This window comes from Lagenorhynchus albirostris, chromosome 16, assembly GCF_949774975.1.
Source record: "Lagenorhynchus albirostris chromosome 16, mLagAlb1.1, whole genome shotgun sequence".
Lineage (NCBI taxonomy): Eukaryota > Metazoa > Chordata > Mammalia > Artiodactyla > Delphinidae > Lagenorhynchus > Lagenorhynchus albirostris.
In genome coordinates this window covers 54,313,649-54,334,041 of record NC_083110.1, presented here as the reverse complement: position 1 = coordinate 54,334,041, position 20,393 = coordinate 54,313,649, and the positions used below count along the sequence as shown (strand labels likewise).

General features: G+C 53.1%; 2 protein-coding genes across 2 annotated transcripts in view; one reads left to right on the top strand and one right to left on the bottom strand.

Moving 5' to 3' along the window:
- ZFYVE27 (zinc finger FYVE-type containing 27) overlaps positions 1 to 20,393 on the bottom strand; it is a 102,104-nt gene that overhangs the window by 53,893 nt on the left and 27,818 nt on the right. The window lies entirely within an intron of this gene.
- On the top strand, positions 13,595 to 18,973 carry SFRP5 (secreted frizzled related protein 5). Its single transcript, XM_060125810.1, has 3 exons — positions 13,595 to 14,117; positions 16,289 to 16,366; positions 17,941 to 18,973. The coding sequence occupies exons 1-3, from the start codon at positions 13,595 to 13,597 to the stop codon at positions 18,285 to 18,287; spliced, it is 948 nt and encodes a 315-aa protein (XP_059981793.1). The 3' UTR covers positions 18,288 to 18,973.

Sequence of the window (20,393 nt, the reverse complement as noted above, 5' to 3'; positions counted from 1 at the left end):
ATGTTCTGCTGTGCCCAGGACAGTGCCAGGTCACTCCATTGCCCGGGTACGACTGTTAGTACCACCCCCTTTCACTCTCCAAGTGTCCCCCCCTTGGAGAATCAGTTATGTGGTCCCTAGGCTGAAGGAACAAGGTTCTATCCTCCCTCGGAGAAAGAGAGACTCCATCTAACCTTGAGCATGTGGCCAGCGTGTGTGAAGTCAGGCAGCTAACTCCACCAGAGCCACACAGGGGTCCCGACTCAGAAGCCCATGACTCAAAGGACTCCCCGAAAACTCCTCCCTAGTTTTCTCAAGAAACACATGGTCACTATAAAAAGGTAAGAAAAGGGCTTCCCTGGTGGCGCAGTGGTTGAGAGTCCACCTGCCAATGCAGGGGACGCGGATTCGTGCCCCGGTCCAGGAAGATCCCACGTGCCGCGGAGCGGCTGGACCCGTGAGCCATGGACGCTGAGCCTGCGTGTCCGGAGCCTGTGCTCCGCAACGGGAGAGGCCACAACAGTGAGAGGCCCGCATACAGCAAAAAAAAAAAAAAAAAAAAAAAAAAGGTAAGAAAAGATAAGAAGATTAGTGAGAGACGGAGGGCAGGAAGAAGGGACTTTCAGATGAACAGACAGAATAAGGGAAGAATGGATGAATTAAATGAGAAAGAGGAAAGAAAAACGGATATGGGGACAATGGATGAAGGGAAGAAAGGAAGGATGGAAGGATATTGAAAGCGAGGATGAAAAGATGGATGGATGGGGGATCGACAAGGGTATGGATGACAAGAGATGAACGTCAGAGTCTCACTGGCCAGCTCTCTGACAGAGCACAGCAAACACGGAGGCCAGCAGAGGGCTTTCTTTCCAGAAGGACATACAGATTGACTCTTTGGGGCCCCAGGAAGCCAGTCTTCCCTCCCCCACTCCAAAGACATTCCTAGGACCACTCCTTCCCCTTCACTCTCTGCCTCTTCCCACTGCCCCTTCCCAAAGGGCAAAGGGCAGCACAGCCAGGAAAGCTATCTGCTGTTTATCCCAGCCCTGTTTACTCTGGGTCTGTAATTAACAGAGTCTCCTTCCCAGATCAAGGAGGGTCCAAGAGGGCCCAAAGAGGACACGGAGAGCCCTGACAGGCCAGGTTACTCATTGATAAGCAATGGGGAATTGAGGGAGGCTACACCTTATCCTCTTCTGTCCCGTCAGCCACACTTTCCTGACTCCCAAGGAGGCAGGGACCCAGGTCCCAAGCAGTTCTTAGCTCAGGAAGGCTGACATGGGATGGCCCTGCCTAGAAAGTCCTGCCTCAAGGTGTGCAGGTCTGTGCAGGTGCAGCTGGAGTCCTGGATCTGCCTTCACCTGGGCAGCTCCCAAGATCAGGGTCAAAAGACTGTGTAGCCTAGTGGTGAAGATCATGGGCCCTGGGAAGGGACCAGACCCAGGTTCATAGACCCATCTCTTCTCACTTACCAGCTGTGTGACCTTGGGCAAGTGACTTAATCCCTCTGAGCCTCAGTCTTCCCCTCTATAAAATAGGGATGATGGTAAATCAGACCCATGTCAAAAATGCTGCGAGGATGGAATGAGTTAACTTACATAACACACCAAGCATGCCAGGCATCAGTGACAGTTTTGGGCTCCTTTGGGGAACCTGGGGCACCCTTCTCAGCCTTTTCATCCTCCAGGTTCCTTCCACTTTCCCCTAGGATCCCCTCAGCTACCAGCAGACACTTGGAGGTTCTGTTTCCTCAGTTACCCAGAAGGGCTCCAGAGGTTCCTGGTTGTCCAGTACAGTAGCCACCAGCCACATGGGCCTATTTAAATTTCAATTAACTAAAATTAATATTATTTAGCCATGAAAAGGACTGCAGTACTGATTCATGGTACAACATGGATGAACTTCAAAAACATTCTGTTAAGTGAAAGAGGCCAGCACGGAAAGTCATATACTGTATGACCACATTCCTATGAAATGTCCAGAAGAGGCAAATCCACAGAGACAGAAAGAAGCCTCGTGGTTTCCAGGGGCTGGGGGCAAGGGGAACGGGGAGAACCTGCTTAATGTGGACAGAGTTTCCTTTTGGGGTGATGAAAATGTTTAGAACTAGATAGAGGTGGTGGTTGCCTAACATTATGAATGTACTCAATGCCACAGAAGTATTTAAAACGGTTAATTTCATGTTATGTGAATTTCATCTCACTACAAATAATAATAATTTAATTTAAAATTTGGTTCTTTGTAGCACTAGCCACATTTTAAAAGCTCAGTAGCTACATGTGGCTAGTGGCTCCAGGATTAGAGGGCACAGGTACAGAACATGTCCATCACTGCAGAGAGTTATTTTAACAACGTTGACCTTCAGGTAATCAAATAAAATAGTGATAAAACCTCTTTACATACATTATCTCATCTGACCCTCTCACCAGGATGGCTTTTTTTTTTAAGACATGGGGAGATTGGGACCCAGAGAAGGGAGGTACAAGCCCAAGGCTGCACAGGGAGTGGCAGGCCAAAGACCTGCACTGGGGTCTGTGGGCCTCTGGGGTCCTTTCTGCCCCCCTCAGAGACGGGCCCAGGAAGTAACAACCAAACTCTCTGGCCATCTGGCTGTCCTGCTCACATATCTGCTTTCTCCTGAAGGGGACTTGGCACCAGTTTAAAGCAGGCGAGGGTGTGAAAGTGTGCAGTCTAGAAGTTGAAGGGTGCTTGGTTCCTGTTTGCAAAAACTGTGGGGAAGAGAACTTAGTGCCAAGTGATTTGGAATTTTAACAAAAATTCCAGGAAGCCAAAGGCTGGGTAATGTGAGTGGAGGGGAAAGAATGCACCTTTCCCTGACCCCAAGTTGCCTGGCCACATAACTAGGTCAACAGGGCACAGACCTCTTTGTCTCTAGTGGACCCTGAGCTGTCTTCAGAGCCCTTCAAGGGGGGCTAAAAAGGCCTGAAAGTTTTCCTGGCCTTGGCATAATTCAGACTCGTGGGACAGTGGAAAAGCATGGAAGGTTGGGAGAGTCAGAGCTTTGTTCAATTCCAGCTCCATCGCTTACTGCCTGGATGACCTTGAGTAAGATACTTAACCTCTCTGAGCCTCAATTTCTTCACCTGTAAAATGAGGACTGACTGTGTGTCTCCCTCAGTTGCTGTAAGGATGAAGCAAGATAACAGATGTGACTCCCAAACACCCTATAAAGATGATTAATCTTCACCAGGACCCAAGCAGTTCTCAACCACTGTCCTTAGGAGAATCTCACCTTAAACATGAACCCTGGGGAAGTGTTAAGATTAAAATCCTCATCAATAATATTACTAATAATAGCAATGGTGCTGGCATGGGTCAGACTCACTGAAGGGTGATTATGAAATCGCAGATGGAGGGACAGGCTGGCTGCCCTGCCTGTACTCAAAATATGTGCAGTAGAGTCAGATCCATCTGGAAGATTCCCAGCTGTGTGACCTTGGACAAGTTCCTCAATCACCTCTGACTTCTCATCTGTAAACAGGGATGATAATAACATCTACCTCTCAGCATTGCTAAGAGATTTAAATGAGATGATAATGAACTTAGCACCATGCCTGGACATACAAACGTCTGCCAACACTGTTTATTAATCAGAGCCCTGAGCCGGGTGCTGGGGAAGGTACGAAGGACAGGAAGTCAACCAACCACATCCCCAGGCAGAGGAGGCAGGTCGTGTGGAGCTTCCAGAAGGGAAAGAGTTCTCATTTTAGCCTCAAGGAGGTCCATGAGCCTTGGAGAGTGGCTGCAACCATGAACAGGACGAGGGGTGGAAGTGGGGAGCGGGCACAGCCCCCTCCGAGGCCAGTATTTCTTATCTTGGTCCCCAGGCCACTGCATCAGAACCACCTGAGAGTGACATATGCTGAACTGGAATCTGCAGGTGGCCCAGCAATCTGAATGGGTATTTTAACCAGCTTCCAAGCTGATGGCCTCACACTGCAAATTTGGGAACGTCTCTCCCCTCCTGGCTGTGGGGTGTGTCCTGTGACAGCCCACGTCAGCCGGCTTAGTCAAGGTAGGTCCAGGAGGCCAGGGACAATTCACAGGCACAGGAAGTCAACCCCAAACCTCATCTGCCCATCATACTTCCAACCATTAGACAAAAACAAAACACCATGGGGCATATGCAGGGGTGAGGAGTAACAGGTGGCACAATGCAGACACTGACTGATTTCAGAAGATGACCGATGAGGGTAGCCACCAACCAATCAGAACAGAGGTCTGACCAATCAGAACAGCCAAATAGGGCCCAGTCGGCTGCATGCACCCCTGGAGAGAGTTCATACTGGACAGGGGCCACTGTTGGGGACGGGAATGCTTGGTGGGTAGGGCTCTGGCCCACCCTAGCCCTTACCACACTCGACCCCTCTCATCTGTCTTATCTGTTGAGTTCCCACAAGCCACATTATTTGAAAACAGGATCTCCTTACTTTAAAAACACCATTGGTGAAAAGTGTTGATCCATGAGTGCTTCACAGGGGCTCTGCCGGCCTTTGGGGCAGGACAACCCTTGGTCGTGCAGGGCTGGGCTGGACGATACAGGAAGTTAGCATCCTTGGTCCCTGCCCAGTAAATGCCAGCAGCAGCCCCAACGGTCCTGATGACCAAACCCAGGCAGGGGCGGCCTATCCATCCAGCTGAGAAGCACTACTAGCCCAACTCCCCCTGCTTTACAGCTGAAACAACTGAGAGCCAAGACATCGAGTGACCACAAGGCCACAGCACAGCGGGTAAGTGGGGAACTGGAGAGCCAAAAGAAGCGGGCTGAGCCCAGGTCTCAGACAAACCTGACTGGGGCCTCAGTTACCCAGAAGTGGGCAGGACAGAAGTAGGGGCCCCTTCCAGAGAGCCTTGTGTGGGCACCCATGCCCTGAACCGCCGCCAGATGGAAGAACAAGGACCAGGTAGCCCCACTGGAGCCAGAACCCTCAGCGTCCGAGCACAGAAGACCCATTCTGGGGCCAGGCAAAGAAGCTGTGACCATGTCGGCGGCCCTCGGGGCAAGCGCCCGGCAGTTCCCAGGCCAAGGCCCCAGCTCCCTCACAGCAGAGGACAATTGCTCCATTGGCTAGAGTGGGGGAGAGGAGATTCACTGGCCGGGGCCCTGCCCGGCTTCTCCCCACCCGTACCCTCTCCTTAATGAGGCCATTGTTTGCCCAGGGTTCCCCCAACAGCCAGCCCTCACCCCAGCCACTCCTGCCCTGGGTTTCCCCTCCACAGCCTGCCCTCCAGGACCTCCTGGGGGCTTCCTGACTTTCTCCCTTGCACTTGGAGCACAAAGGTCCCTGGGGCCTCTCTGACCTATAGCTCCCCTTACAGGCCACTCACTTCCCTCTCCCAGCCTCTGGTTTTTAAATTAATCAAAGAGGCGTGGACTGCCAATTGACTTCTGTTCAGCATGAGAGGAGTTCCATCCTGAGAGCATGTAATTCCAGTCAAAAGCAAAGAAATCTGCTCTTTTATTTACGGGCAAATGCACCATTCTGTGTTGATTTGGGGAAAGATGGTGAATAGCTTATGAAGCTTTAGTAGCTCCTTCCCAGACCCTGGGTGGTCAGGAACCAGCAGAATAGAGAATAGCTTTCAGCTGAAACATTTTATAAATCTGGGGTCCCAAGGGCCCCATGCAGCCACAGCCAGGGTTGAGAGTGGGAGCCGTGCACCACCTACCTCCTGTGATTGCACAAAACTCTTTCAGCACTCACACTAGAGCAGTTTTACGCATCTTCAGGTACTTATTTAATCTTACCAATAAATCTACAAAAGGAAAGTCCCCATTTTGCAGGTGGGGAAACTGAGGCACCAGGAGCTGTGTCTTACCCAAGTTCCCACATAAGCAGTAAAGGCAAAAGCCTAATCATAGGTGCCTTTGACTGCATTCAGGGCTCATTCTCTTCTCCACCGAGAGGCTTTGGGGCACCTCTCCAAGCCCCCAACTAGGAACCCACTCTAGTTGTGATTAGAAGATACTTGTGTGTTTGTTCATCGGCTGGCTGCCCCTCTAGACCTCATACTCCCTGAGGGCAGTGGCCCAGGCAACCAGGGCCAAACCTGCTGCAGCCTCATTACCTGAGTCCCACTGAAGTTTCTGCTCTGGCCCCAGGGCTCCCCTTCCCCTGCAAGGCAGTTTGGGTCAGTGCTAGACAGTATAGAACTCCCTCCAGACATTCTCACATGCAGACAGGAATCCATAAGCCACAGGGGGAAATCCGGGGTTCAAGCCCTGGCTCTGTTTTTTGGCTGTGTGACTCTGGGCAAGTTACTAAACTTCTCTGAGTCTCAATTTTCTCATATTAAATGAGGATGATAATGCCTCCCTCATAGTGCTATTGGAAAAATTAAATGAGGTAATATATGGGAAAGCACAGAGCATTATGCCAGGCACCTAGGATGCCCTAAACAAGTGTTCAAGAGAGTAGGGGGAAGGAGGGAGCGGGGGAAGTCTACATGAGCTTAGGGGGCTTGTCCATCACCCCAAGTCCCTCAGCAAGCATCTCATGCTACTCCACTTACTCCGCTCAGTCCTCACCAGCTCTCCCCACAGTCACCCTATAGCCCTCCGGATCTTCCCTGGGCCTCCCAAGAACTCCAACAGAGACCAAGAAAGGTTAAAGGAAGCTGGCTCCCACCTGAGCCTATCTGGCTCCAAAGACTCCTTTCTCCTGCCGCCTCCTTCCACCAAGCATTCATCTGTCCAGTCAGTCATTCACTCACGCAACATGTATTGAGCATCTACTACGTGACTGGCAGTATTCTAGGAGCCAGAGGAACGGAGATGGACAAGCCAGGCCTTGCCTCTGTGGAACCCTCAGCCTACTGGGAAGCCAGAAATTGAAAAAAATCAACCTAGTGAGATGATGAACAGGAGATGAGGGCTGCACAGGGAGGTCTGGGGTTCTACGAGTGCGCCCAGCCAGAAGGCCTGGCCTACCTGGAGCCTTGGGAGGAACTTTATGCTAAAAGCAATCAGAGCAACTGAGGGTCTCGAGCTGAAGGGTGAGGCTACCGTGTTTGCAGTTTGAAATGATTCACTCCTGCAGAGTGGAAAACAAGACCAGAAGGCAGCCCCAAGCAGTGAGGAAGGACAGCATTGAGGAGGAGCAACAGTGAGAAAGGGACAGCACAGGTGTATTTACGAGAAATTTAGGAGCAAGGAGCCACAGAATCTGGTGACAGTCTCTAAAGACCATTGTCGTACCAATGTTCAATAGTTTTAACTAACAATTATATAGAAAGCTCTCCTCTGTGCACCATTCCAAGCACTTTTGAAATGAACTCTAATCCTCCCAATAATCCTATAAGGCACTATTGTTATTATCCTCATTTTACAGATGAGGAAACTGAAGCACAGACAGGTTAAATAACTCGCCCAAGGTCAAGCAGCATTGAGGAAATTAGAATCCAGTCTTGCTCCAGAGTTCGTGGTTTTTTTTTTTTCTTCTTCCTCCTTTTTTTAAATATTTGAACATGCCAACAGCATCCGGGATCTTAGTTCCCCAACCAGGGATCGAACCTGTGTCCCCTGCAGTGGAAGCATGGCGTCTTAACCACTGGACTGCCAGGGAAGTCCCCAGGGTTTGTGGTCTTAACCCAAACATTTGGCTGCCTCTCTGATGTGCTTCTAGCTGGGCTGCCCACCAGCCACATCTCAGGGCTCCCAGGTGTGCTGGGGACTCAGAGAGAAGAGGAGAGCATTACTCAGCCTTCTCTCCATCCCAGCCCTGTCCAGAGACTACCAGCCGTGCCCACCCTCCACCCCACTTCCTTTTGTACTTCAGACAGTCATTCTTAGACTAGACCAAGGCGCAGGCCCAAGACAAGACTGGCCTCTGCTTTTTTTGCAGAGCTACATGAGATCCAGGACAAATGGAGAGCCTGCTGGTGCCCGGGCTCATAGAAGGAAGGACTACGTCACCTCCCTAGCCACTCGATTCAGTGACAGTGAGCCCAGCCCCTCCAGGACCAGGCCCCCACTGCCACCAGGGCACCCAGAGATCCTGAACAGGCCTTCTTGAACTGCTGCCCACAGCACAGGTTGTGCAGCAGGAAGGCTCGGCGCAGCTGGGGGCCTATGGGACAGATGTTGACTTTGCAATCAACAAAACTAAAACGCTGGAAAGTAAAGCAGTGCTGTAGGTGTGGTAGGAAGAGCACTGGACTGGAAGTCAGGAAGGTCAAGTTCTAATTTCCTCTTATAGAAAGTGGTGGGGGATGGGAGGATGCTGGGGGACAATAGAAGTGGTTCCCTGTTAGCACTAATAGTTCTCTTAACTTCACAGACCACTCACCCTGCACTCTTTGCTGAGCACTCAGCAGCAGCTGCTATGAAAACAGGTGTCCCAGCAGAGGAACACTGAGACTGTAAAAGGCAGACACTTCTAGGAGGCTCTGGAACAAGGACAAGATTCTTTCTCACCTCTTCGGGCATCCCAGCCCTCCAGGAGGCAGGCAAGCCTGTGCTGGCAGGACCTCCTCACAGCCAGGGATGGAAGAGGTCCCACCTCAAGCCAAGGCTCCTCACAGCCTCACCTCCATCATCATTCCAGCCCCCTTCCTCTTCACTATCCTCAAGACAGCCCCATGGAGAATGCAGGGCAGAGACTGCATTCCTCCTCATGTCCGCAGATGAGTAAACTGAGACTCAGCGTGTGGGAAGGACTTGCTATTAAGTTGAAAACATACAACTCAGATCTTCAGAATCCAAGCATGGTGCACTCCCCACTGCTACACACTGCCTCTCCCAGAGGCTTTGTAGAGGCATGAATGGGGCAGATCTCTTGGCTCCTGGCTCTGTTATAGCTCTGATCACAGAGCTACTGTACGCCAGGCACTCTGCCAGGTGCTTCTCTCATCCTTTATCTAGTAAATCTTCACGACCACCCAGTAAATAAACGTTACTAACCACATTTTACAAATGAATAAACGCAGGTCTAAAGTTCAATAGACATGCGTCCAAAGACACACAACTAGGATGTGGTCAGAATTCACCACCAGTCAGGCTGACTCAAAGCCCTGGCTCCTCCCACTACACTTCACTGCCTTCGTGTGTCTGTGTCCTCCACATGGGCTGGGACTGAGACTCTTACTCGTGTATGCCTGGCCCATAGCAGGCATTAGCTAAATGTTAGTTCATGGAATTATTTTTCCCAAGACTAAAGATTAAAAGGAACAAAGAAGGCTATTTCATACAGATAAAAATTACAATCCAACCAGAACATACAATAATCACAAAACTTTATGCTCCAGGGACTTCCCTGGTGGCGCAGTGGTTAAGAATCTGCCTGCCAATGCAGGGGACACGGGTTTGATCTCTGGTCCAAGAAGACAGCACATGCTGCGGAACAACTAAGTCCGTGCGCCACAACTACTGAAGCCCACACACCTAGAGCCTGTGCTCTAGAAGCCATCACAGTGAGAAGCCTGCGCACCGCAACAAAGCGTAGCCAAGTAGCCCCCGCTCATGGCAACTAGAGAAAGCCCGCAAGCAGCAGCGAAGACCCAACGCAGCCAAAAATAAATAAATATTTTTTTTTAAAAAAAAGAAACTTTATGCTCCTAACAACACAGCTTCAAAGTATATAAAGCAAAATTGAATCAAAAGAAAAAAAAAGAAAAGAAAAGGAAAAATTAGCAAACCTCACAAAGTAGATTTTATACACCTCTATCAGAAATGAACAGAGGAAGTAAGCCAGTGGTTCTTGAACTTTTTGGTCTCAGGACCTCTTTACACTCTTAAAAATTATTGAGGTTTTAGATTAAATCAAAGAACTTTTGTTTATATAGATATCTACCATTTATATAAACATCTACAATGGTTAAAATGAAAACTGAGAAAAAATTTATATATTAATTCATTTCAAATAACCATAATAATCCCTTATATGTCAACATAAATTTTTGTGAAAAGTAATTACATTTTACAAAACAAAAAAATTTAGTGAGAAGAGTAGCACTGTTTCACCTTTTTTTTTTGGCTGCGTTGGATCTTCGTTGCTGTGCAGGCCTTCTCTAGTTGCGGTGCGCGGGCTTCTCACTGCGGTGGCTTCTCTTGTTGTGGAGCTCAGGCTCTAGGCACGCGGGCTTCAGTAGTTGTGGCGCGCGGGCTCAGTAGTTGTGGCTCACAGGCTCTAGAGTGCAGGCTCAGTAGTTGTCGCGCATGGGCTTAGTTGCTCCGCAGCATGTGGGATCTTCCCGGAGCAGGGCTCGAACCCATGTCCCCTGCACTGGCAGGTGGATTCTTAACCACTGTGCCACCAGGGAAGCCCTGTCTTACACTTTTGCAATCTCTTTCATGTCTAGTTTAATAGAAGATAGTCAGATTCTTATACCTCCTGCATTCAATCTGTTGTATGTTGTTTTGGTTGACATATATGGAGAAAATTTGGCTTTACAGAGAAACGTAATTGGAAGAGTATTTTAATAGCCTTTTTAGATATTATGGCTATCAAATTGATACTACAAAAAAATTGACAGGTGACAATTCCTTAAATGTTGGTTGTAATGTAGAATCTGAATCCACATCAATAAACTTTTCTTACTCAACAGAGTAAAATCCTTAAAATCCATTGGTCTATCTTGCACCTTGAGTGGATCTTCAAATTACGTACAATTTTGACCTCGCGGACTCCCTGAAAGGCACTTGGGGGCCCTCAAGGGAACCCTGACCACAAGGAGAACCACTGAAGTAGGCACTAAAAAAGTAGAAAAATGTAGGATTTGATAACATAATTAGCAATTTTTTTTTGGCCGCACCGCATGGCTTGCGTGATCTTAGCACGCAGTCCTAACCACTGGACTGCCAGGGAATTCCCCATAAGTAGCAAGTTTAACCTAAGAGTTCTCTATGTAGAACTTTGCTCACAACAAACCATGAATACACATTTTGAACAAGTGGTTCCCTCCATCAGCTGGGGGAAACGTGTGCCTGGACAGACAGCAGACGCTCCAAGATGGACAGATGCCCAGCATGCCAGGTATCCCAGCCAGCTGCCTAGACCCTGGGACGGCCTCATCAGAAAGGGATACGACATCAGAGCGCAGCCTCTTCCTTTCTCTGGCCACAGGGGGAGAGCGTCCTTGAACAGCTACCCCAGGGTGTAGCCCCCCACCTGGGTTCCTTTCCTGTGAAGGGCTTCCCTCCTCAATCTCATCATGGGCCCCATGTCAGGGCGCCTCAGGGGTCCGCAAGGCAAAGTTGCCGGGTAACTACCCATCCTCCTCTTCCAGAAAGTTTCTAGCCTGGCCCCTCTGCTCTTCGGAGCCCCTGGAACTGCCAGGTACAGACTCTCCTGGCTCTCAGACCATGTGCAGTCCTTACATAAGCAGCAGCAGGAACAATGCCTCACTCTGTCCAGGCCAGGCACTGGGATGCCAAGAACAGCACAGGAGACCAGCTACACAGGGAGCCAGCACCTTGTACAACCTTCTGGGAACTCCAACACCCCCGCCAGGGACTGAAACCACAGCTCCCCTGGAGTGCAGAACCCCTGCCAAGCCCAGAGGGGGTGGTGAGGGGTAAGCTGGAGTGCAAGGAGCAGAGCTGCCGCTGAGAGTCCCAAACCAGAGCCAGGGCCAAGGTGTCCAAGGGAGCTTTCAGAACACATGCATTTCTACCCTAAAGCCACACATCCCTTGGCAATCTAACATTCCTAGGTATCTACTATGTGCTGGCATTGTGCAGGAGGCTTTCTTTCCATGCACCATCCTGTTTGCCCCTCACAATAACTGCTGAGGCAGTTCTATTTTACAAACAAAGAAGTGAAGGGTGAGAATGGCTAAGTATTTGCCCAAGGTCACTCAGAGAGTATACACTTGGATTTGAACCTGGCTCTTTCCGTCTGCAGAGTCCAGGCTCTTGCACCATTACTACACTGTCTGGCCCTGCAGAGAGCGGTCCTTCACCTTCTGAGTGGTCATCCCCAGAACCTCTTCACGCTGGGGTTGGGAGAGGGAGAAGGGGCAGGAAAGCTTGTTCTCCCCAGACCCAACTAGGTCATCCTGGACATCAAAAGAACATCCTGTCCCACCCTAGGGCTCTGTCTGCTTAATTTTCTTCTGCCTCCTCTGCCCTGCCTTGTGTCTTTTTCTCACAACCGGATCAGATGAAGCAGGGCCTATGTCTTTTGTATTTCTGTAGCCCCATCTGTGGGATACACACCTCGAGCCTTGCACACAGTCAGTTCCCCAGCTAGGTTCTCAGGAAGGAGCCCCCCACCACCCCCCCCCAAGCCTCTTGTCCAAAGCTCCTCCCACAGGAAAGCCAATGGCAGGCAGGGTCCAGACAAGGAAAAGACCCCAGACATGGGGTTCCTGAAAGCTGCCTCCTCTGTGATGCCTCCCTGGATATCCTCTTCAATTCCTTCCTTCTCTAGGCTCCCAGAGGAGGTACAGTCTCCTCCCTCAGCGTTTCCTACCCTAGGCTGGAATTTATCTTAGGGCAGAGTAGTTAAACCCTGGCCTTTGGAACCCAACACCTGGACTCAAATGATGGCTCCTTCATCTATTAGCAATGTGACCAAGGGCCAGTTACTTCACCTCTCTGAGCACCTCCCACCGCAGTCATTAAGCCTGCAGACTCAGAACCCAGACCTCCTGGTCATATCTGGGCTCTGACTCTGGAATCAGACTTCCTGGGTTCAAGTCCTGGCACCAATCTTTACTTAACCTTTTTGTCTCAGTGCCTTTATCTGTAAAGTGAGGATAGTAATAGTATCTGCCCACCTAATAGCATTATTATAAGAATTGAATGAGGTAGTTTATGCAATATGCTCAGAACAGACTTGACACACAGGAAGCACCCAATAAGTGTTAGCTATCATTGGAAATGGTTGATAAGGTCGTGAAGTGCTGTGCAGTGTCTGAAGCACTTAATAAGCGCTCACTAAATAGTAGGTATGATTATCTTTGCCCCCACTAAGCTGTGATGTCCCGGAGGTGGGTTCTGGATCATATCCCTCTCTGATTCCCCAGCACCTCGAGCCTTGCACACAGTCAGCACGCTGCCCAGCACCAAGCAGGAGCTCAATAAATGCGTGAGGACTGGGAGTGAAGAACTTGCCTGCCTGGACCAGGAGGGTGTGGGCAGCCAGGAGCCTCCTGCCGAGAGAAGGGAAAACCGAGGTGTCAGGGAAGAGAAAACAGAGCAGAGTGGTAAGGGCCGAGACGGAGAGATAACCAAGTGAAGTGAGTGAGAAAAGGAACAGGAGAGGCTGTGGCGGAGAGAGATAAGGAGGAAGGATGGAGAAGGCGAGGGGCGAGGAAGAAGCCTAGGGAAGTGAGGGAGCCCCGGGGAGAGGCGCAAGGCGAGGCTGGGTCAGTGGCAGGGGAGTGGGCGAGCGGGAGAGGGGCGCAGGAGCCGGCGCTGAGCGGGACGCACAGGCCGCGGGGCAGGAGGCGCAGGGGGGGCGCCACCCTGCCTCCCCGCCTCGGGGGGGGGGCCGGGCGGCCGGAGATTGGCTGGGGCGCGCGGCGAAGCCGGGGCTGGAGCTTCAAGGTGGGAGGCGCCAGGATCACTCTGTGCGCGCGGGCGCGGAACGAGGCTGCCACCCACTTGGGCGACCTCAGCGGCAGGGGAGTATCGGGGGCCTGTGCAGCCATGCGGGCGGCGGCGGGGGGCGCGCGGGCGGCCGCGCTGGCGCTGCTGCTGGGGGCGCTGCACGGGGCGCCGGGGCGCGGCGAAGAGTACGACTACTACGGCTGGCAGACCGAGCCGCTGCACGGGCGCTCGTACTCCAAACCACCCCAGTGCCTCGACATCCCCGCCGACCTGCCGCTCTGCCACACCGTGGGCTACAAGCGCATGCGGCTGCCCAACCTGCTGGAGCACGAGAGCCTGGCCGAGGTGAAGCAGCAGGCGAGCAGCTGGCTGCCGCTGCTGGCCAAGCGCTGCCACTCGGACACGCAGGTCTTCCTCTGCTCGCTCTTCGCGCCCGTCTGCCTCGACCAGCCCATCTACCCTTGCCGCTCGCTGTGCGAGGCCGTGCGCGCCGGCTGCGCGCCGCTCATGGAGGCCTATGGCTTTCCCTGGCCCGAGATGCTGCACTGCCACAAGTTCCCCCTGGACAACGACCTCTGCATCGCTGTGCAGTTCGGGCACTTGCCCGCCACCGCGCCTCCAGGTAGCGCTGCCGCCGCCGCCATCTCCCTACCCCCAGCCCCCAGCGCCCCGCGCGCTCCGACGGGATAGATGCCGCTCCCCCAACCCCTTAGCACAGCTCTTCAAGCCCCCAGAGGTGCCACACACACACGTCTTTGCTCAGCCCTGCATGTCGCCCGAAGCCTACCAGCCTTCCCACCTGCGGCTGTGGACATTCCCACTGGTTCTCCCCCATTCCAACTCCGTTCCTGAAACCTCCCCCACTTCCCTCACAGCTCCCACCTTCCCAAGCTTCTGGAATCCCTGGGGGAGCCCAATGCTGTCACTCCATCCTGAGGCCTCCAATAAATGCCTTATCACCTCTCTCAGCCCACAAATGCCCACGATTGCTAAGGGCTATGGGCTATGAATTCCACCCTGTCCCCATTTTCTGCACGTGGGAACCCTAAATTTTCCCACTCTTTCCCCAGTCCCCCAGGTTGGGAGACCTTTGGGTAAGGCTCAGTGCAGAAGAGTGAGCAGATTGCCAGGCTTGGCCCCTGACAAGGAGCCCTTGGGCAAGTTGCTCAACTTTGAGCCTTGGTTTCCTCATCTGTAAAATAGGAAGCAATCCCAGGTTCCCAACATTTATGAGATCCTAAGTGCCACCTCCCACCCACCCACCCCCAATCCCATTACCCCTAATTCCTCTCTGGTCTCAGCCCCCCCTTCACTGTGCACCCCCTCTTCCAGACTCCTTCCAGGCAGAGTAAGCCCAGGCTGGGCACCAGACAGGAGAATAAACAGTGGCACCAAGCAGGGCAGCTTTGCCTGGGTGGCTAATACCCAGAATCTAGGGAGCCCCTGGCTCTGGGACTCTCCCAAGGGGCAGCACCACTCCCCCATTTTCCATTTGACCCGGCCCCCCAGAAACAACTGGACTCCACCACACCCCACCCACCCCTCAAAGCTAACCTCACCCATGCAGTCCCCAGTCCTACACACCCACACAGGATCTGAGAGTTGCAGCTGGGTGGGGGTCCTGTGACCAAAGAGTGTTGAGAGAAGAGAAACCCCCTATTCTCAGGTTAGTAATGGGACCAGGAAGCAGGGGAGAAAGACGCAGCTCAAGCAGAGACAGCATAGTCCCCAGCAGGGATCCTAGGCATGGCTCCTTTATTCTGGTTTTCTTGGAGCCCAAACATTAACATCCTGGAAAGCAGGGAAATCCCAGGCTTGGATTCCCACCTGGCTCTGCCCTCCCACTCTCACCCGCTTTGAGCCCCTTTCTCCCCCATGATGGGGCACCCACCAGAAGGCAGAGACACAGAGCGAGGTCAGATGCTGTGTGGTAGGACCAGAGGCAGCCCGAGGTATCTGTGTGGCCAACAGACAAACTGAGAATATTTCATACAAAAAGAGTTTTGGCTTCCCTTGAAAAATTGGAAGTTCTGGTAATGCTAAATTGGGTGCTCCTCAGTTTACCACAGTCCCTGCCCTGCCGGCGTCACTCATTTACCCACCTGTCTGGAGCCTGGGTTCCTAGAAAGACCCCGCAAACATCCCCACCCTAGCACTAGTCTAGGAGTCACAAATCCTGAGTTCTAAGCTCAATTCTCACTAGCTTTGCAGACTTGGGTAGCCACTCTGGACCTCGGTTTCCTTTTCTTTAAAAGCGGAATAATGGGGCTTCCCTGGTGGCTCAGTGGTTGAGAGTCTGCCTGCCGATGCAGGGGACATGGGTTCGTGCCCCGGTCCAGGAAGATCCCACATGCCGCGGAGCAGCTAGGCCCGTGAGCCATGGCCGCTGAGCCTGCGCGTCCGGAGCCTGTGCTCCACAGTGGGAGAGGCCACAACGGTGAGAGGCCCGCATACCGCAAAAAAAAAAAAAAAAAAAGAAAGAAAAAAGAGGAATAACGATACCTACTTCATAGGCTGAGGACTAAATGAGACAAAATTTAGAAAAAGACAGTGCACATCATGGTCACAGCTGCCAGGGTCATGGGGCAATCATGCCCACCTGGTCAGTTTTGTCCCTTCACGACCCTTTGAACTTCACAGCCACTCAGTGAGCATTACCATTATCATCATCCTGTTTCCTGATGAGGAAGTGGAGGCTTGGCAGGGGGAGGTGGCTGGTCAGTGGGGGAGCCTGAACCCTAAGTGGCTATATGGACTTTGATCCCCTCTCCCCACCCCTGCTTCTCTCTTCAGTGACCAAGATCTGCGCCCAGTGTGAGATGGAGCACAGCGCTGATGGCCTCATGGAGCAGATGTGTTCCAGCGACTTCGGTGAGTGTAGAGCCCACGTGGCCACTGCCCTCTCCCCAGAGGAATGTACCTCTTTTTTGCACGTCATCCCAGGGACTTCAAAAGCCCCTCAAGGCCATGGTCCATCCCTGGCCAGGGCTCCGGTGGCCCTCCCTTGACACTCTACAGAGGGGCCTCCAGGGCTGGATTCTCTTTAGGGGAAGGAGGCTTGGCCCAGAGATGGATGGAGGTAGCAGAGGGGAGAGATGAGCTCCAGGATGGAAGTGCAGCCCCCTCGTCCCTGGGCACCTCTGCCTAGTATCTGATGCACCTCTGGCCAGGGGAGCTGTGGTCACCCGTCCCACAGCTTCATCCTGGAGCCTCCCCACTCCTGGGGCAGTCAGGACTTGGCTCCTGTGCGGACCACGCAGCCCAGCATGTCGTCTTGGCCAGGTCAGCTCCCCTTTTGTGTCTTAGCCTCCTCTGTCTATGAAAAAGAGAAAGCAATGAAATCCTTCCTGCAACAGGTCTTTGATGTCGTTAGTCTGTTTGGAAAGAGGACACTACTACTGCAAGGTGTGTGCGTGCCCGAGAGAGAAAGAGGGGGTGGGGGAGAAGGAAAGAGATTTTATAACACTGTCCTTTCCTGGGTGCCCAAAGTTATTCTCTGGCTTCTCCCTGGCTGCTCCCAGAGATGGGGACCCAGAGGCCCGCAGAAGGAGGACCCTGGCCTAAGTGACCGCCGCTAACTCCATTAGGCTCTCTGGCCTTCAACCACCTCCTCCACTACCCCACACACTCACACTCCTACACACACCGCAGACATTCTCTCACACACAAAAACACACAGCACCACACTCCACACTCCCACCCACACTACACAGTCGCACACAAATGACAGCAGTGGGTTCGCCCAGCAAGAGCTGGTTGTACGCGGTGCTTCCCAACCCTGCGCTCCGTGACTCAGTGGGTCACGGTGGGAGCACTTACCCATGGAAATCAGCACATGCAACAGAGAAGGGCCCCCCCACCCCCCGCCAGAGCTGGCTGTCTAGCATTTAGAGCCACCACTGCTCCAAACACCACCCCCTGCAACACACACACACACACACACACACACACACACACACACACACACGCAGCCAGAAATCCATTTGGAAGCATCCCAGAGATCATGAAATCCAGCTTTCCTCCATCACAAGGACGCCCCCTCCACCAAACCCTCCCTCCAACTGGTCAGCTCCACCCCCAATATTTCCCTTCCCCAAGGAGCCCACACCCAGCTCCACTCCCCACGGAGAGCTCTCCACCCTGCACCTGGTGTCATGGAGAGGCACAGGCCAGACCTCAGTTCAACCCAGGCTCTAGAATTCAGGCACATCACCACCTCTCCAAACCTCATTTCCCCACCACGCCTCAAGGATGAAACATGATAATGCCCGTGCGAGTCCAGCACATGATGGGAGCTTCATAAATGTCAGCGTGTACACGCAGAAGCTCCATCTCCCCAAGCCCCAGGCCTGGAGCTTCAGGCAGAGCACCAAGCATGGGGCCACCAGCGTCCTGAGCAAACGTGACGGTTCTCAGGCCATCCCTCTGTCCACCCCGACACACAGTGGTCAAAATGCGCATCAGAGAGATCAAGATAGAGAACGCGGACCGGAAGCTGATTGGAGCCCAGAAAAAGAAGAAACTGCTCAAGCCGGGCCCCCTGAAGCGCAAGGACACCAAGAGGCTGGTGCTGCACATGAAGAACGGCGCTGGCTGCCCCTGCCCACAGCTGGAGAGCCTGGCCGGCAGCTTCCTGGTCATGGGCCGCAAAGTGGACGGACAGCTGCTGCTCACGGCTGTCTACCGCTGGGACAAGAAGAACAAGGAGATGAAGTTCGCGGTCAAGTTCATGTTCTCCTACCCCTGCTCCCTCTACTACCCGTTCTTCTATGGGGCCGCAGAGCCCCACTGAAGGGCACTCCTCCCTGCCCCACCCAGCCAGCTGTGCCTCGTCTCTGTCTCCACCCCTGGGGCGCACTCTCTCCTCCTGCCCACCTGGCCTCCCCCTACTCCCAGGCTGACCCAGCCCCTGCCGGAGGGTGGTTCGTGCAGAGCTGCTACCAGCACAGGCACTAAGGGATGGACATGGAGCCAGGTTGTCCTTGACCGAGGGGTTCTGGGGTCCTTGAAGGTTTCCGCCTATAGGAGCAGAGGTTTCTCAGTTGGGAGAAAGTAGGCAGAGAGAAAAGAGAGCTCTAAGCAGCCTGAGGAGGTGGTTTCCAGGATAGCCGGTGGTGTCAGCTCCCCTCTGTTGGCGGTGGGGCCTCGCCTGGGAGAGGGAAGTCCTGGTATTAGGCTGAGCTACTTGAGGGACAGTTCTTGGCCCCCAGGGCCCCTTCACGTGTCCTCATTGTAGCCCCCCCAAAAGGAAAGGGTCACAGTGCCCTCCAGGCACGCCTCCCCTCCTTCCCCGTCTCTGCCCGTTTCCCTTCCCGCTGGACCGGAGAGAAGCCCAGCCCAGCCCCGCTCCCAGACGCGCACTCCTCAGCCTCCGCATGTCCCTTTTATCCTGATGACCAGTAAATTACTGCTACTGCTGTGAGGCCATAGATACTAGACTGATGCAGGTAGGGTTTGGTTTTCTGGTTTTTTTTAAAGTTTTTAATTAAATCAAAGAAAACAAACTGGTTTTAACCAGGTGATTTCTTTATCAGCTGGTTACTCGGTGGGGTGTTCAGAAACGACTTCGTGAAAGAGGCCTTTTTGTAACCCACGGCCTGTCCACACAGACATACTTGGAATGCCTAAAAAGAGCAATTCCCATGTTTTCGCAGGATCCCCCGAGAACACATAGAGAGAGTCACCCTTCTCATCCTCACAACGAGACTAACTGAGCGATGGAGATGACTGTCCTTTTGTCTCAGAGGAAGGACAGAGATGCCAAGTGCCCCAGCCTTCTCCCACCATCAGAAGGCTCCCACAGTCCTGCAGCATCTCCCTGACACGGGCAGTGCCTGCTCTGAGGAGCCCCCAAAAGGCTGGGCCTCTGAAGACCCAGAGGCCTAAAGGTGTCACTCCTACCCCTAGAGCTCAAACACCCCTGGGCACTGGACGTGTAGGAGATGATGGTGTGGACAGGTGCTACTCCAAGGTGGTCCCTGGACCACAGCATCAGTATCACCTCAGAGCTGGTGAGAACCACAGAAGCTCAGGCCCCACCCCACACCTGCATTTTAATACATAAACCTTCGTATCATCTAGGGAGCTTTTACAAATTGCTGGGCTCTGCTCTAAATCAATTAAATCTGAACCTCTGGAGGGTGGTCCAAAATCAGCATTTCTAGATGCCCACTGGGGCGGTGTGCAGTCAGGGCTGAGAACCTCCATCCGGATAAGCCGACAGCTAAGGCAGGAGGGCGAGGGGCTGAGGCTACCTCAGGCTGGAAGGGTCCTGGTCCTGCACGCGGGGAGCGGACCAGCTATAATGCCTCAGGGGGCTTCTTCAGCGAGCTCAGTGCAGATGGAGGCTGCTACCTTGAGCTGGATGGGACAGTGAGGGGAGAAGCCTTGAAACGGAGGTGACAGGCTGCTGTCAGTAACACGTCCAGAACTTGGGAGGGGTGGTGCCCGGAAAGAGTCCTGAGGTGACTGCCAGCAGATGCTGAGGGACAGGGCAGACGTACCAGAGCAGGGGGCTGGGGACACCCCCAGAAGGCTTTCCTCACCAACTGGGGTACAGCTGGGATGCCAAGTCCAGTCAAGGCCTGCTGATCCTCCAAAACAATGGAGCCACGTTCTCCTGAGGTGAGGAAAACCCTGGCTTGCTTCCGCAGCTCTCAGAGGAGCGCGCTGCCACAGAGAAACAAGGGGCCAGTGCGGGCTAACAGGTGGTCTGACAGCCTGCGCATAAGTCACCTCCCTGGCAGTCAGGTGCCCCACACAGGTCAGGGGCGGCCACGGCCTGCGTGTTTCTCCTCATCTCTGAGGAAGCCGCTGCCTCCCACCCTCGCCCAAAGCCTGCCCAGCCCACCTGGCTCCCTGAAACCGCCCCTTGTCTCCCAGCCTCCTACCCCGACCA

Bases quoted from the DNA above. Each gene is read 5' to 3' on its own strand.
- SFRP5 (XM_060125810.1), top strand. From the start codon at position 13,595: ATGCGGGCGGCGGCGGGGGGCGCGCGGGCGGCCGCGCTGGCGCTGCTG. The intron at 14,118-16,288 runs GTAGCGCTGCCG...TTCTCTCTTCAG, and splicing joins GCCCGCCACCGCGCCTCCAG to TGACCAAGATCTGCGCCCAG. The intron at 16,367-17,940 runs GTGAGTGTAGAG...CCCGACACACAG, and splicing joins GATGTGTTCCAGCGACTTCG to TGGTCAAAATGCGCATCAGA.